General features: G+C 39.5%; 1 protein-coding gene across 1 annotated transcript in view; it reads right to left on the minus strand.

Moving 5' to 3' along the window:
- STEEP1 (STING1 ER exit protein 1) overlaps positions 1 to 12,749 on the minus strand; it is a 31,134-nt gene extending 18,385 nt beyond the window's left edge. The window contains exons 1-2 of the mRNA XM_081278072.1: positions 12,560 to 12,749; positions 9,053 to 9,170 (exon numbers count right to left, since the gene is read on the minus strand). Coding sequence (XP_081134198.1) covers positions 9,053 to 9,170; positions 12,560 to 12,683 — 242 coding nt within the window. The 5' untranslated portion in view covers positions 12,684 to 12,749. The remainder of the gene's footprint in view (positions 1 to 9,052; positions 9,171 to 12,559) is intronic.
- Positions 12,750 to 13,282: the final 533 nt, after the last annotated feature.

Genomic DNA, 13,282 nt, shown 5'->3' on the forward strand with positions numbered 1-13,282 from the left:
ATCTTTCCATAATCATTATTACTTGATTTTTCTGTTTACTAATTTTGTCATCCCATCCATGAGATCAGAGATCGGAAAGTCTCATCACTCTAGGGCTCAATAAAGAACCAGACACAAACTAGAGATGCAATAAATAGTGGCTGAATTAATTTTTTAAAGAATTCAATTTAAGGGCCGGGCGCTATGGTGCACGCCTGTAATCCCAGCAGCTTGGGAGGCTGAGGCAGGAGGATCACAAGTTCAAAGCCAGCCTCATCAACTTAGTGAGGTCCTAAGCAACTCAGTGAAACCCTGTATCTAAACAAAATACAAAATTGGGCTGGGGATGTGGCTCAGTGGTTAAGCACCCCTGGGTTCAATCCCCAGTACTTTAAAAAAAAAATTCAGTTTAGTGAGAAAATTATAATCAAGGAGGTAAGTTCTTAAATGGAGGAATGTATAAAGTGTAATGACCACACAGAGGTAGGAATGCCAAAGTACATGTGAGGTGGTCATGGAAGGCTTTACACAGAGGTGATGTTCAAGCTGATATTCCTGATAGAAAATGACATTTTAGTCAGAGGGAATACTGTATGTAAAGGTGAAGCAGTATAGCAATTACAAATAGTCTAATATCATTAGAACTTTAAAAATCAAGGCTGTATTACCAATCATACAGATTGTAAGATTATAATATGAACAATTATATGCCAGTAAAGTTAGATACCCTAGAAGAAACAGATTCTTACAATGAAAGACTGACACAAACTGTCAAAGCTCACTCAAGAAAAAAATAGAAAACCTGAACAAACTATAACAAGTAAAGAGGTTGAATTAATAATAAAAAATCTTTTCTCAAAGAAAAGGCCAGAACCAGAGGCATAAGGTGAATTTTACTCAAAGTTCAAAAAATAATTCTATAAAGCTTCACATTTTTTTTGGAGAAAAGGGAAGATGAGGGAACACTTCCCAATTCATTCTGTGATGTTAATTTTATACCAATATCAAACCCACACAAACATATGACAATAAAAAACTAGAGATATATCACTTAAGAATATTCATACAGGCTGGGGCGTAGCTCAGTGGTAGAGTGCTTGCCTAGCACCTGCAAGGCCCTGTGTTCAAACCCCAGCACCACCAAACAAGAAAAAAAAAAAAAGCATACAAATAAAAGTCCTCAAAAAATACTGGCAAAGTGAATCCAGGAGCATGTAGAAAAAATTGTGCAACGGGGCTGGGGATGTAACTCAGTGGTAGTGCACTTGCCTAGCATGTGCAAGGTCCTGGGTTCAATTGGAAAGAAAAGAAAAGAAAAAACTGCAACACGGCCAACTGGAATTTCTCCCAGGAATATGAGAATGGGTCAACATGCCAAAAAATAAAATCAGTACAAGAATAGGGAGTTCACAAATAAACCCAGGTATTTATAGTCCTGATCTTCAACAAGGTTGACAAAACCACACAATGAAAAAAGGATTCTTTTTTCAACAATGGTGCTGGGAAAAGTGGATATCCACAGGCAAAGAAAATGAAATCGGACCTTTATCTAACACCATTTATACATAAATTAACTCAACATGAATTAAAGGCTTAAATATAAGACTGAAAATGTAAAACTACTAGAATAAATTTTGGGGAAAAAGCTTCTTGACATTAGTATGGTCCAGTGACTTAGTGATTTTTTTTTTTTTTTTGGATCTGACACCAAATGTACAGGCGGCAACAACAACAACAACAACAACAGCAGGATTACACCAAACTAGAAACTTATGCACACAATTCAATAGCATAGCAAAAAATCAATTAAAATGAGCAACACACCTGAATAGACAATTCTTTTTTGGGGAAGGGGATACTCTGCCACTGAGCTACATCTCTAGTTCATTTTTAATATTTTTAATTTATTTATTTTTTATTTTTTTTTAGTTTTCAGCGGACACAACATCTTTGTTTATATGTGGTGCTGAGGATCGAACCCGGGCCACACACATGCCAGGCAATCGCGCTACCGCTTGAGCCACATCCCCAGCCCTTTAATTTTTAATTCAACTTAGTCTCACTAAGTTGCCCACACTGGCCTCAAATTTGTGATAATTCTGCCTCAGCCTCTTGAGTAAATGGAATGTGAATAGATATTTTGATTTTTGTTGTTTTTGTTATTGTTTTTGGTATCATAGACTGAAACCAAAGATGTTTAACCACTGAATAATATCCCCAGCCCCTTTTTATATTTTATTTAGAGATAGGATCTCACTGAGTTGCTTAGGGCCTTGCTAAATTGCTGAGGCTGGCTTTGAACTTGTGATCCTCTTGCTCAGCCTCCCAAGCCACTGGGATTACAGGCACTGTGCCTGGCTGAATAGACATTTCTTAAGAAGACATACAGGACTGGGAATGTAACTCAGTAGTAGTGTGCTTGACTAGCATGCACAAGTCCCTGGGTTCAATCCCAGCACCCCCCCGACACACACACACACACACACAAAGGACAAATGGTCAACAGATATATGAAAAAATATCCGGGGCTGGGGATGTGGCTCAAGCGGTAGCGCACTCGCCTGGCGTGCGTGCGACCCGGGTTCGATCCTCAGCACCACATACCAACAAAGATGTTGTGTCTGCCAAGAACTAAAAAATAAATATTAAAAATTCTCTCTCTCTCTCTCTCTCTCTCTCTCTCTCCCCCCCCCTTACTCTCTCTTTAAAAAAAAGAAAAAAGAAAAAATATCCAACATCACTAATCATCAGGGAAATGTAAATCCAAACCACAATGACCTATGACTTTATTCCAGTAAAAATGGCTATTTTCAAAAAAAAATGACAAAAGATATTGAGTGCTGGTGAAGATATGGAGAAAAGGAAACCCTTGCATACTGTTGGTAGGAATGTAAATGAGCAGAACCACTATAGAAAGCAATATAGAGGTTCCTTAAAAAATTAAAAATAGAACTATTTATGATCCAGCAATTCCACAACTAGATACATATCTAAAGGAAATTAAATCCGTACGTTGAAGAGACACATGCACATACATTTTTTATTGCAGCACTATTTTTATTGCAGCACTACTCACAATAGACAAGAAATGGAAACAGTCTAACCATCCATTGACAAATGAATAGGAAAAGAAAAGGAGGCATGTCCACAAACAAAAATAATATTATTTAGCCTTAAAGAAGTAAATCCTCCATTAGTGATAATGGGGATGAACTTAGAGGACATTACGCTAAATCAAATAAGCCAGCCACAGAAAGACAAATCCTGCATGATCTCATTCATTTTTAGAATCTAAAATTGTCATACTCATAGAAGGAGTAGAATAGAGGTTCCCAGGCACTGGGGGTGAGGGAAATAGGGAGGAGTTGTTCAATGGGTATAAAGTTTCTGTTACACAGATGAATGAATAAGTTCTGGAGATCTAATGTATAGCATGGCAACTATTGATAACAATTTTGTATTGGTATACTTTAAAACTGTTAATATCGTGGTAAGAAACTGAGGCTTCTTGATATCAGCATAAAGCTGTCAACCATGTGAGTAAGCCACGATGGAAGTAGAACCTTCAATCCTGATCAAAACATCAAATGACTGCTCCTCTTAATGACCTCTTAATGACCACAGCGTCATGAGAGACTAGAACCATCAAGCTAAGCTTGTTCTTAAATTTCTGACCAACAGAAATTATAAGAAAAGATAAATGTATGCTGTTGCTTAAAAAAAATCAAGGGAATGCCAGGAGATGTGAATGGACAGAATGGTATAGGCCAGGGGCTGGGGTTGTGGCTTAGCGGTAGAGCGCTCTTCTAGCACGTGTGAGGCCCTGGGTTCGATCCTCAGCACCACATAAAAATAAATAAATAAATAGATAAATAAAGGTATTGTGTCCAACTACTTCTAAGAAATAAATGTTTAAAAAAAAAAAAGAATGGTACAGGCCAGATCATAAGGAACCTTCAGGCTTGGATTTTATCCTGCTAATCAGGATTTTATAACCTGTGCTCCAGAAGCAGGGGATATAGCTCAGTAGTACAGTGCTTACCTAGTATGCACAAAACCCTGGCTTCAATCCCTAGTACCATAAATAATAAAAATAAGCTCAGTGGTAGAGCACTTGCCTTGCATGTGTGAGGCACTGGGTTCGATCCTCAGCACCACATAAAAAATAAATAAGTAAATAAAATAAAGGTATTATGTCCATCTACAACTAAAAAATATGTAAAATAAAAATTATGCTCTGCAAGCAGGGAATAGTTGTGCACAACTATAATTCCAGCAGCTTGGGAGGCTGAGGCAGGAGGATCTCAAGTTCAAAGTCAGCCTCAGCAACTTAGCAAGGCCATAAACAACTCAGTGAGACCCTGTCTCTAAATAAAACATAAAAAGGGACTGGGGATGTGGCTTAGTGGTTAAGTGCCGCTGAGTTCAACCCTGGTAGCATTAAAAAAGAAAGTTGTGCTCTGCAATGATTCTTAAATGCAACCACATAAGGAGGCATCAGTCCTTATGGATTAGGCTTAACTCTTCCCCAATCAGAGGAGCTTCATGCTTAACATTTTTATTTATACTCTGGATAAGAATTTCACTGAAAAAGTTACTTGTCTGAAAATGTTTGAAAGGCATTGCTATAAGTAATGAAGAGTCAGAGAAATATGAGTTTGGCCTTAGTCATGTTGGTTCTAGGTAGGACAGACATCAGGTAAAGAGGCACAGTAAACAGTTAGATACATAGTTCTGGGAAACAGGAGAGAAATGTCAACAGATCTAGATTTTAAGTTTCATGAGCATGCAAGTATAATTGATGCCATGGAAGGGGTGAGAATACTCAAGGAGGATATAACAGAAAGGGGACAAAAATCAAGGTTCAAACCCTGGGAAATAGTAATACTTAAGGAGCAGGGAGAAGAAACAGAATCCAGAAAACTGAGAAGACCAAAGGAGGAGGAGAATCATGAGAGTAGCTTCACAGATATCAAAGAAGTTAATAGCATCAAGGAAGGCATGATAACAATGATAGGGTCAGAAAAGCATCCACTGAATTTGCAACTCGGGAAGTGAAAACAGAAAGGGGGTACTAGGTAATGGTAGTGTTTTGAGGGTTACTTTGGAATGGAGAGCCTTGGAGGTAGAAAGGAATAGGTTTCAGGGCATATGCTGAGCAGACTCCTCTATTTTCAGTAACTGGCACTTTCTTTAACTCACCTGGATGAAAAAGAGGAAAGATCAGACTTCCACCATGGACAGTAGGGGAGAGGAGTGAGTGGGTTCTTGGAAAGACTGTTTGTGATTACAGCAGGAACTAAATTAATCAAGGATTACCCTGGCTTTTTGACAAATTCTAAGAACTCTATAGCCTAACAGTCACTTGGTCAGAGTAGAGCAGCCTGAGCACTTCCTGGCACTAAGGCTTTCTCACCTCTAGGATCAGACTGATTGGATTACAGAGTTTCTACTTCACTCTAGGGTCACCCAGTGGTTCTCTGACTAATGGTGAGGACATCTACCTTATGATATCATAGGAGCCTGTGGCCTAGTTGTATTAGATTAGTTTATGTACTAACTAAATAATACATATTAACTTAAGATAGATACAAAATGCTATTATATAATTAATCATATTATTGCTACATATAAGTATATACAATCAATATTTTAGTGATCCTAAAGATAGTCAGTATTTTCAAAATCATAATGTAAATAATGGTGGAAGACAGACATAAGAAAATAGGCCGGGCGTGGTGGTGCACACCTGTAATCTCAGCAGTTCGGGAGGCTGAGGCAGGAGGATCACAAGTTCAAAGCCAGCCTCAGCAACTTAGTGAGGCACTTAGCAACTCAGCAAGACCCTGTCTCTAAATGAAATACAAAAAAGGGCTGGGAATGAGACTCAGTGGTTAAGCACCCTGGGTTCAATCCTCAGTACCAAAACAAACAAACAAACAGAAAACATAAGAAAATGGATTATCCTTAAATAGAAAGTGTTATTTATAAATCTTCCCACATACCATAATGGACTATTTACCCAGTGTTTCCTGGAGGCCTTCCTTTGCAAATTTCATCAATTTTATGATCTGTATTCCCATCTGCACCTTGTATATAACCTATTTTTCTCTTCAGCTGCTCAATTCTAGAAGCCCTGTTGTTATAATGGTGCTGAGGTCTGACTGGTTACTGAAATCACCTACTGGTGGTCTCTAACTCTTCATTAGTGTGGGCTAACAATAATTTGGTTTCTTAAATTAAACATAACCAGATGCCAGCCTATAGCTTTTTCCTATATAACACTAGAATATAAGCTCCATACATTCTTTACTTGTTTACTGGTTGTACTGGGTTGAACAGTATTCCTTTAAAATTTGTGTCCTTCTAGGAACCTCAAAATGTGATCTTATTTAGAAACAGAGTTATTGCAGATACAAGCAGTGAAGATGAGGTCAGAGGGTTGGGGGTATAAAGAGGTGGCAGAGTGCTTAGAGTGCTTGCCTAGCAGGCACAAGGCCCTGTGTACATTGTCCAGCACCACAAAACAAAACCAAAAAAGACAAGGTTAGCTGGGTGCAGTAGAACATGCCTGTAATCTCAGCAACTCAGGAGGCTGAGGCAGAAGGATCACAAGTTCAAGGCCAACCTTAGCAATTTAGTGTGGATCTAAGCAACTTAGAGAAACCCTGTCTCAAAACATAAAAACACTAGCGAGGCGCGGTGGCACGCACATGTAATCCCAGTGGCTCAGGAGGCTGAGACAGGAGGATCGCGAGTTCAAAGCCAGCCTCAGCAACAGCAAGGTGCTAAGCAACTCAGTGAGACCCTGTCTCTAACTAAAATACAAAATAGGGCTGGGGATGTAGCTTAGTGGTTGAGTGCCCCTGAGGTCCGTCCCCAGTACTAAAAAATTAATAAATAAGTAAAATAAAAAAGCTGCTGGGCACAGTGGCACATGCCTGTAATCCCAGCAGCTCAGGAGGCTGAGGCAGGAGGATTGTAAGTTCAAAGCCAGCCTCACCAACTTAGTGAGGCCCTAAGCCACTCAGTGAGACCCTGTCTCTAAATAAAATACAAAAAAAAAAAAAGGCCAGGGATGTGGCTTTGTAGTAAAGTGCCCTTGGGTTCAATCCTCAGTACCAAAAAAATAAAAATATAAAAGCTGAGGATTGTAGCTCATTTGTAGACCACCCTAAAGAAGATGAGGTTAGAGTAGAATAGGATGGGCCCTTAATTCAATATGACCGGTACCCTTATAAAGAAGATGACACTAGAAAAATACCACATGATGATGCAAGGCAGATATTGGAGTGACACAGTTAGAAGCCAAGGAAGGGCTAGGCTGTGGCTCAGTGGTAGAGCACTTGCCTAGCACATGTGAGGCCCTGGGTTCAATCCTCAGCACCACATAAAAAATAAGCAAATAAAATAAAGATATTTTTAAAAAGAACACTACAAAAAAAAAAAAAAAGAAGAAGAAGAAGCAGCAGCCAAGGAACATTAAGGACTGCTAGCAAAAACCAGAAGCTAAGAAGGGGCAAGAAGCTAGAATCTTCAGAGAGAACATGACCCTACAGACACCTGTGGACTTCTTTTTTTTTTTAAAGAGAGAGAGAGAGAGAGAGAGAAAATTTTTAATATTTATTTTTTAGTTTTCGGCAGACACAACATCTTTGTTTGTATGTCGTGCTGAGGATCGAACCCGGGCCGCATGCATGCCAGGCGAGTGCGCTACCGCTTGAGCCCACCTTGTGGACTTCTAGCCTCTAAAACTATGAGACAATTAATTCCTGTTGTTTAAAGCCACCCAGTTTGTGGTATTTTATTATGGTAGCTCTAGCATTCTAATATAGTGGGATATTCCAGGCTTCTAGGACAGTACCTGGCACACAAAAGGAGCTCAACAAAAGGAATATTTAATGAACAAATGCATGGACTTAATTCCCTAGGATTGACCTCTCAGTGCCATTTGGCACCTCTTTATAATGGGCACCCCCACACCTGATGAACACACATACATACTTGTTAAAACTCTCCTCTCTTGTTTTCCACATCACTACTTTCTTCTTGTTCAGTAGTTCCAATTCTTTTATTTTTTTTTTCCAGTACCGGGAATTGAACCCAGGGTCACTAACCACTGAGCCACATCTCCAGCCTTTTTTATTTAGAGACAGGGTCTCACTAAGTTGCTTAGAGCCTCGCTCAGCTGCTAAACTCACAATCCTCCTGCCTCAGCCTCCTGAGCCGCTAGGATTACAAGCATGCACCACTGCACCTGGATAGTTCCAATTCTTTAATGTGCTTTGTAAACCTTCATTCCTCTCTTCTTGCTCCACATTCTTTTCACGTAACTTTATCCCTAACGCAGGCTTCAATTTCCCATATATATCAAGAATTCCCCAATCTAAAACAGATATAACCATGTCACTACTCTGCTTAAAAAATGGAGACTGGCTCTTCATTGCCTGCCTATAAATCAAAGTATAATCTTGTCCCCTTTGGCACAGTACTCTGTTCTCACCCCAGTATGCATGAACCCCTTTCTGTAAAATAACCTGTGCTCTGGCCACAAAGGACTATTCAGATTTCTCAGGTACACCATGTTTAATGCTTTCAGTGCCTCTAGATTCCCTCCACCTGGAATGTTCCTAATCCCCCTCATCTACCTGATGAAATCCTAGTTCAGGCCAACCACAAATGCTACTAACTTTTGAAGCCTTTCCCATAACCTTCTGTTTATAACACCAGAGCTATTACCTCTTTAATGTTATAGCTGGTAGTTGATTCATTCACAGATCCAGTACCTAGCTCAATGCCTGGCATGTGGCGCACTCCAAAAAATTACAGGTTGAATGAATTCATTCAAACCTGTCAAATTTCAGCTATCAAATGGCAGTAGAATCAAATCTCAGCACTACTTCACCAAAGCACAATGAAGATTTTGCTGCACTAACAGAATTTAGAAAACTACCACAAATGTCAAAGAATTGGGCCCAAATAGATGAGCTGCTCAACATTAGATGAATATGTACTCTTCAGAAACAGACCCTGACACAAGAGCAAAATCCTAGACAGAGCATCAACCCTTTACCTCCGAAGATACATAGTCTCCTCATCTTCTGTATTACAAAATTTGTGAGCATGTTTGGCAGCATCAATCACACGGGATCGGTCCCGGGGCCTCATGGGCAATTTCTCTAACTGACAATCTGAAAGAATGAAGAAAGATTTGGTCAGTAGAGTCACTGAAAAAGGTCTTGATCCAATCAGAAGTTTTCAGTGGCAGCTGTAGCACTATAACTTTTACTATAATTACTCTGCTGATGGAAGCTTCCAACTAAAAATGACTTGGTGTCAGGAAAACCTTGGTTTTGGCCCCAGCTCTGTTGTTACCCTGATCATCTTTGGCAGATCACTTCCCACTTCAGGGACTTTTTCTTCATTGAAAGATCAGTGCACTGGGAAGAGGCTGATGTCTGATGCCAACCATATGTTCCTGCCTTGCACCCCAAGAGGTTTTACTATTTTTAATTAGTGAAAATATGTAACATTAACAATTATATACTGGTTCAGAGGGTTGACACTTTTCCCTATTTTCCTCACTTTATGGAAGAATCAAATAAAAGAACATTTATAAAACCAAAGGACAAAGGGGGTTGTTACTTTAAAATTATATCATTTTTTTTCCCTCTAGGTATAAAAATACTCATTCTTTAAAAAGTGTTCTTTTAAAAATCCCCCTTCCTGGGGCTGAGGTTGTGGCTCAGCGGTAGAGCACTTACCTAGCACATGTGAGGCCCTGGGTTTGATCCTTAGCACCACATAAAAATAAATAAATAAAATAAAGGTAGTCTGGCAACTACAACTAAAAAATATTTTGAAAAATCCCCCTTCCAGGGGCTAGGGCTGTAGCTCAGTGGTAATGCACCTGCCTCTCACATGTGAAGCACTGGGTTTAATCCTCAGTACCACATAAAAATAAATATTTTAAAAATTCCCCTTTCCTCCCCTCAAGTCAGCTTTTGTGCTCCCAAAAATTTTCTTTCATAAGTCTGATCATAAAACCCTAAGTATTAAAATAATTTGTACTTGTAGAGAGAAAAATTACTTTTTCAAAATATACAGGGGCAGCTGCTAAATTGATGTATTATATATTGTGGTTTCTGTTTCTTGAAAAAAAATTCATTAATTTTACATCTAAAAAAGGAAAAACAATTTAAAAAGAGGGTAAGAAACAATTCCAGTGGGATGATTTTAACTTGTGAAATGTCCCTGGGATTTTTTCTTTGCTTGCTTTCTTTCACTTTACCATGCCCCGCCTCCCAATACACATATACACTTTCTGTAAAACTTGAAAATAGAAAGCAAAAACCCTCTACTGTTGTAAATCATGCAATTAAAGCTGATTACTTATAAATATGAACTTTGGGTCACTGTATACACTGTTAAAATTAGATTTATTATTACATATTGTTAAATAAACTGTGAGACAGACACACACAAAAAAATAAAAATTTAAAAAAAACTGCCAGATGTGATGGCACATGCCTGTAATCCCAGAGACTCACAAGGCTGAGACAAGAGTATCACAAGTTCAAGGCCAGCCTCAGCAACTTAGTGAAGCCCTAAGCAACTTAGGGCTTTTTTCAAATTTAAAAAATTTAAAATGTTGGGGGCTGGGGGCTGTGGCTCAGTGGTTAAGTGCCCCTGGATTCAATCCCCAGTACCCTCCCAAAAAAAAAAAAAGCCTTCCCAACACCACAACTCAAGTTCCTATGTGTATTTCTGTGATTACAGTACACTTGGTTTGTGCTACAATTTATTAGAGTTAGAAGAGTCAACCAAGTATCCAAGCCTATGAGGAAGGCAATGGGAAAAGTGGGTAACTGTTAAGGAGAAAGTTATATATATGCAAATGACCCATCCTAGTTGGAGGAGGTTAATCTGAAAACAAATATGAAATAAAACAGGTACAGTTATAAAGCAGATAGAAATGAATATAATGCAAGTCTAAAGGTCCACAGAGGAAGTCAAGCATCAAAGTGATTTGAGATTAATGGAGAAAGTGAAGAGAATTAGAGAACAGTAGGCAGTTTACACATTAGCTTGTTCACTCCTCTCAGTGAATGAATTATAGTATCACCATTGCAACAGGGAACACTATAATCAGGGCAATTGTAGAGCAGCGGGCAGGAGATCATGAATTCAATTCTAAACATGATATATTTGAGAGGTCCATTAGACATCCGAGTGGAGATATTGAATAGGTAAGTGGAGCTTAAGGAGAGGTTCAGGTTAAAGATGAACATCTGGGAAGTATCAGCTAATAGGTGATATTGAAAGCTGGGGTCTGGCTGAGGGAGTGAGTACAGACTGGCGGCTAGATACCAAGCTCTAACGCCTTGAAATCTCTAAAAGTCTGAGAGGGAAAAAGGAGCTAGACTCTGAGAAGGGACAACATTTGAGGTAGGAGAAAAATCAGGAGTGTGTAGAGTCTTGGAAGTAAATAAAGAATATGTCACAAGAAAAATGGCATGATCATATGTTTCAGATGCCACTGACAGGGTGATTAATTAACACGAAGATAATTAGCCACCAGAATGGTATCACAGTGTTTAGTCAGTAAGCTTAACAAACACGGTTTTGAAGGTGAGGGGTGGGAAGGAAAGTCTAAGGGAAGTGGGTCAAGACAACCAATATAGACAACTCTTTTTTTTTTTTCTGTAGTTGTCAATAGACCTTTATTTTATTTATTGATAGATATGTGGTGCAGAGAATCGAACCCAGTGCCTCACACATGCTGGGCAAGCACTCTACCACTGAGCCACAACCCCAGTCTTTAGGCAAGTCTTTTGATAGGTTTTGCTACAAAAGCAGCATAGGGGTGGGGTTATAGGTGGAGGGAAATGTAGAATCAAGGAGGGCTTTATTTTTATTTATTCTAAGACGACAGCATCTTTGTATCCAGCAGAAAATCACAAAGTGTTTGGAGTGAATTGAGGGGGGAGATTGTGTGTGTGTGTGTGTATGTGTGTGTGTGTATGTGTGTGTGTGTTTTAACAAGGAGTTTAGAGGGAGGTCTGTAGACATTGTCACAAGGTTAAGTAGAAAACGAAACAAACAAAAAAACGTCAAGAGTGGAGAAAGAATGTGTAGGGAGGATTCTGACGGTAAGGGAAAAGCCACTAAACTTCAGTGAGAGGTGGCGCCCAGATGACAGCCGGAGGAAATTCACCTTCAAGGACCCACAGACTAAGCCGGGTGTGAGCGCCAGCCTGTAATCCAGCGACTGGGGAGGTAGAGGCAGGAGGGTTACAAATTCCAGGCCAGACTGGGCAACTTGACGAGATCCTATCTCAAAATAAACTGGACTGAAAAAAATATTAAAAAAAAAAAAAAAACTGGACTGGAGATACAGCTCAGTGATAAATCGCCCGTGGGTTCAATCCCCAGTACCCACCGGCTCCCCTCAAAAAGAACCTGCAGTGAAGCATTGGGTTCGATCCTCAGCAACACATAAAGATTTTTTTTTTAATTTTTAAAAAAAGAACCCACAGACTCGCTCCTTGCAGACGCCTTCCAGTTCGCGACTACTCACCTAGAACCAGGACCATCTGGCCGCACAAACAATAGTAGACGTGGAGAGGCTTCTCGCCGTCGTCATATTCCTCGCGGTCCCGGGTGTCAGAGCAGACAACCGACCTGGACACTACTTTAGGCATAGTTCCCAGAGGCGGCTAGATACCTCAAAGACAACGAAGAAAGTAGCGCAGAAATGACGTCACAAGCGCGCCGCACCTTTTCTCTCCAAGCAACGTTGAGTCACGTGTCAGTAGTAGTCTCAAGAACTTCCGGGCTGTCCCATCAGGCTAAGATTCGCAGGGGCTCACTCCCAGACTCCTAGAACTTCCTTCACCTCGGCTAAGTTAGCTGGGACTGCTTTAGTTGTGACATCTTCAGTATTATTTAAATCATTTATTTAAATTTCTAGGGGCTGGGGTTGTGGCCCAGTGGTAGAGTGCTCGCCTAGCAAGCACAAGGCACTGGGTTCGATCCTCAGTACCACATAAAAATAAAATAAAGATATTGTGTCCACCTAAAACTTAAGAATAAATATTAAATAAATAAATAAATAAATTTCTATATGCTCATGGATATTTAAATTATACGTGTGTGTGTGTGTGTGTGTGTGTGTGTGTGTATATCCTGATATAAAAAGGACTGTACATTACACATTATATATGCATAATACAGATTTTTAGGTGTGTCTTTATGATTTTTTTCTTTAATGGTACTGTTCAGGATGAGTACCTAATGAAGC

Source organism: Spermophilus citellus (assembly GCF_964194105.1).
Source record: "Spermophilus citellus genome assembly, chromosome: X".
Taxonomy (NCBI): domain Eukaryota; kingdom Metazoa; phylum Chordata; class Mammalia; order Rodentia; family Sciuridae; genus Spermophilus; species Spermophilus citellus.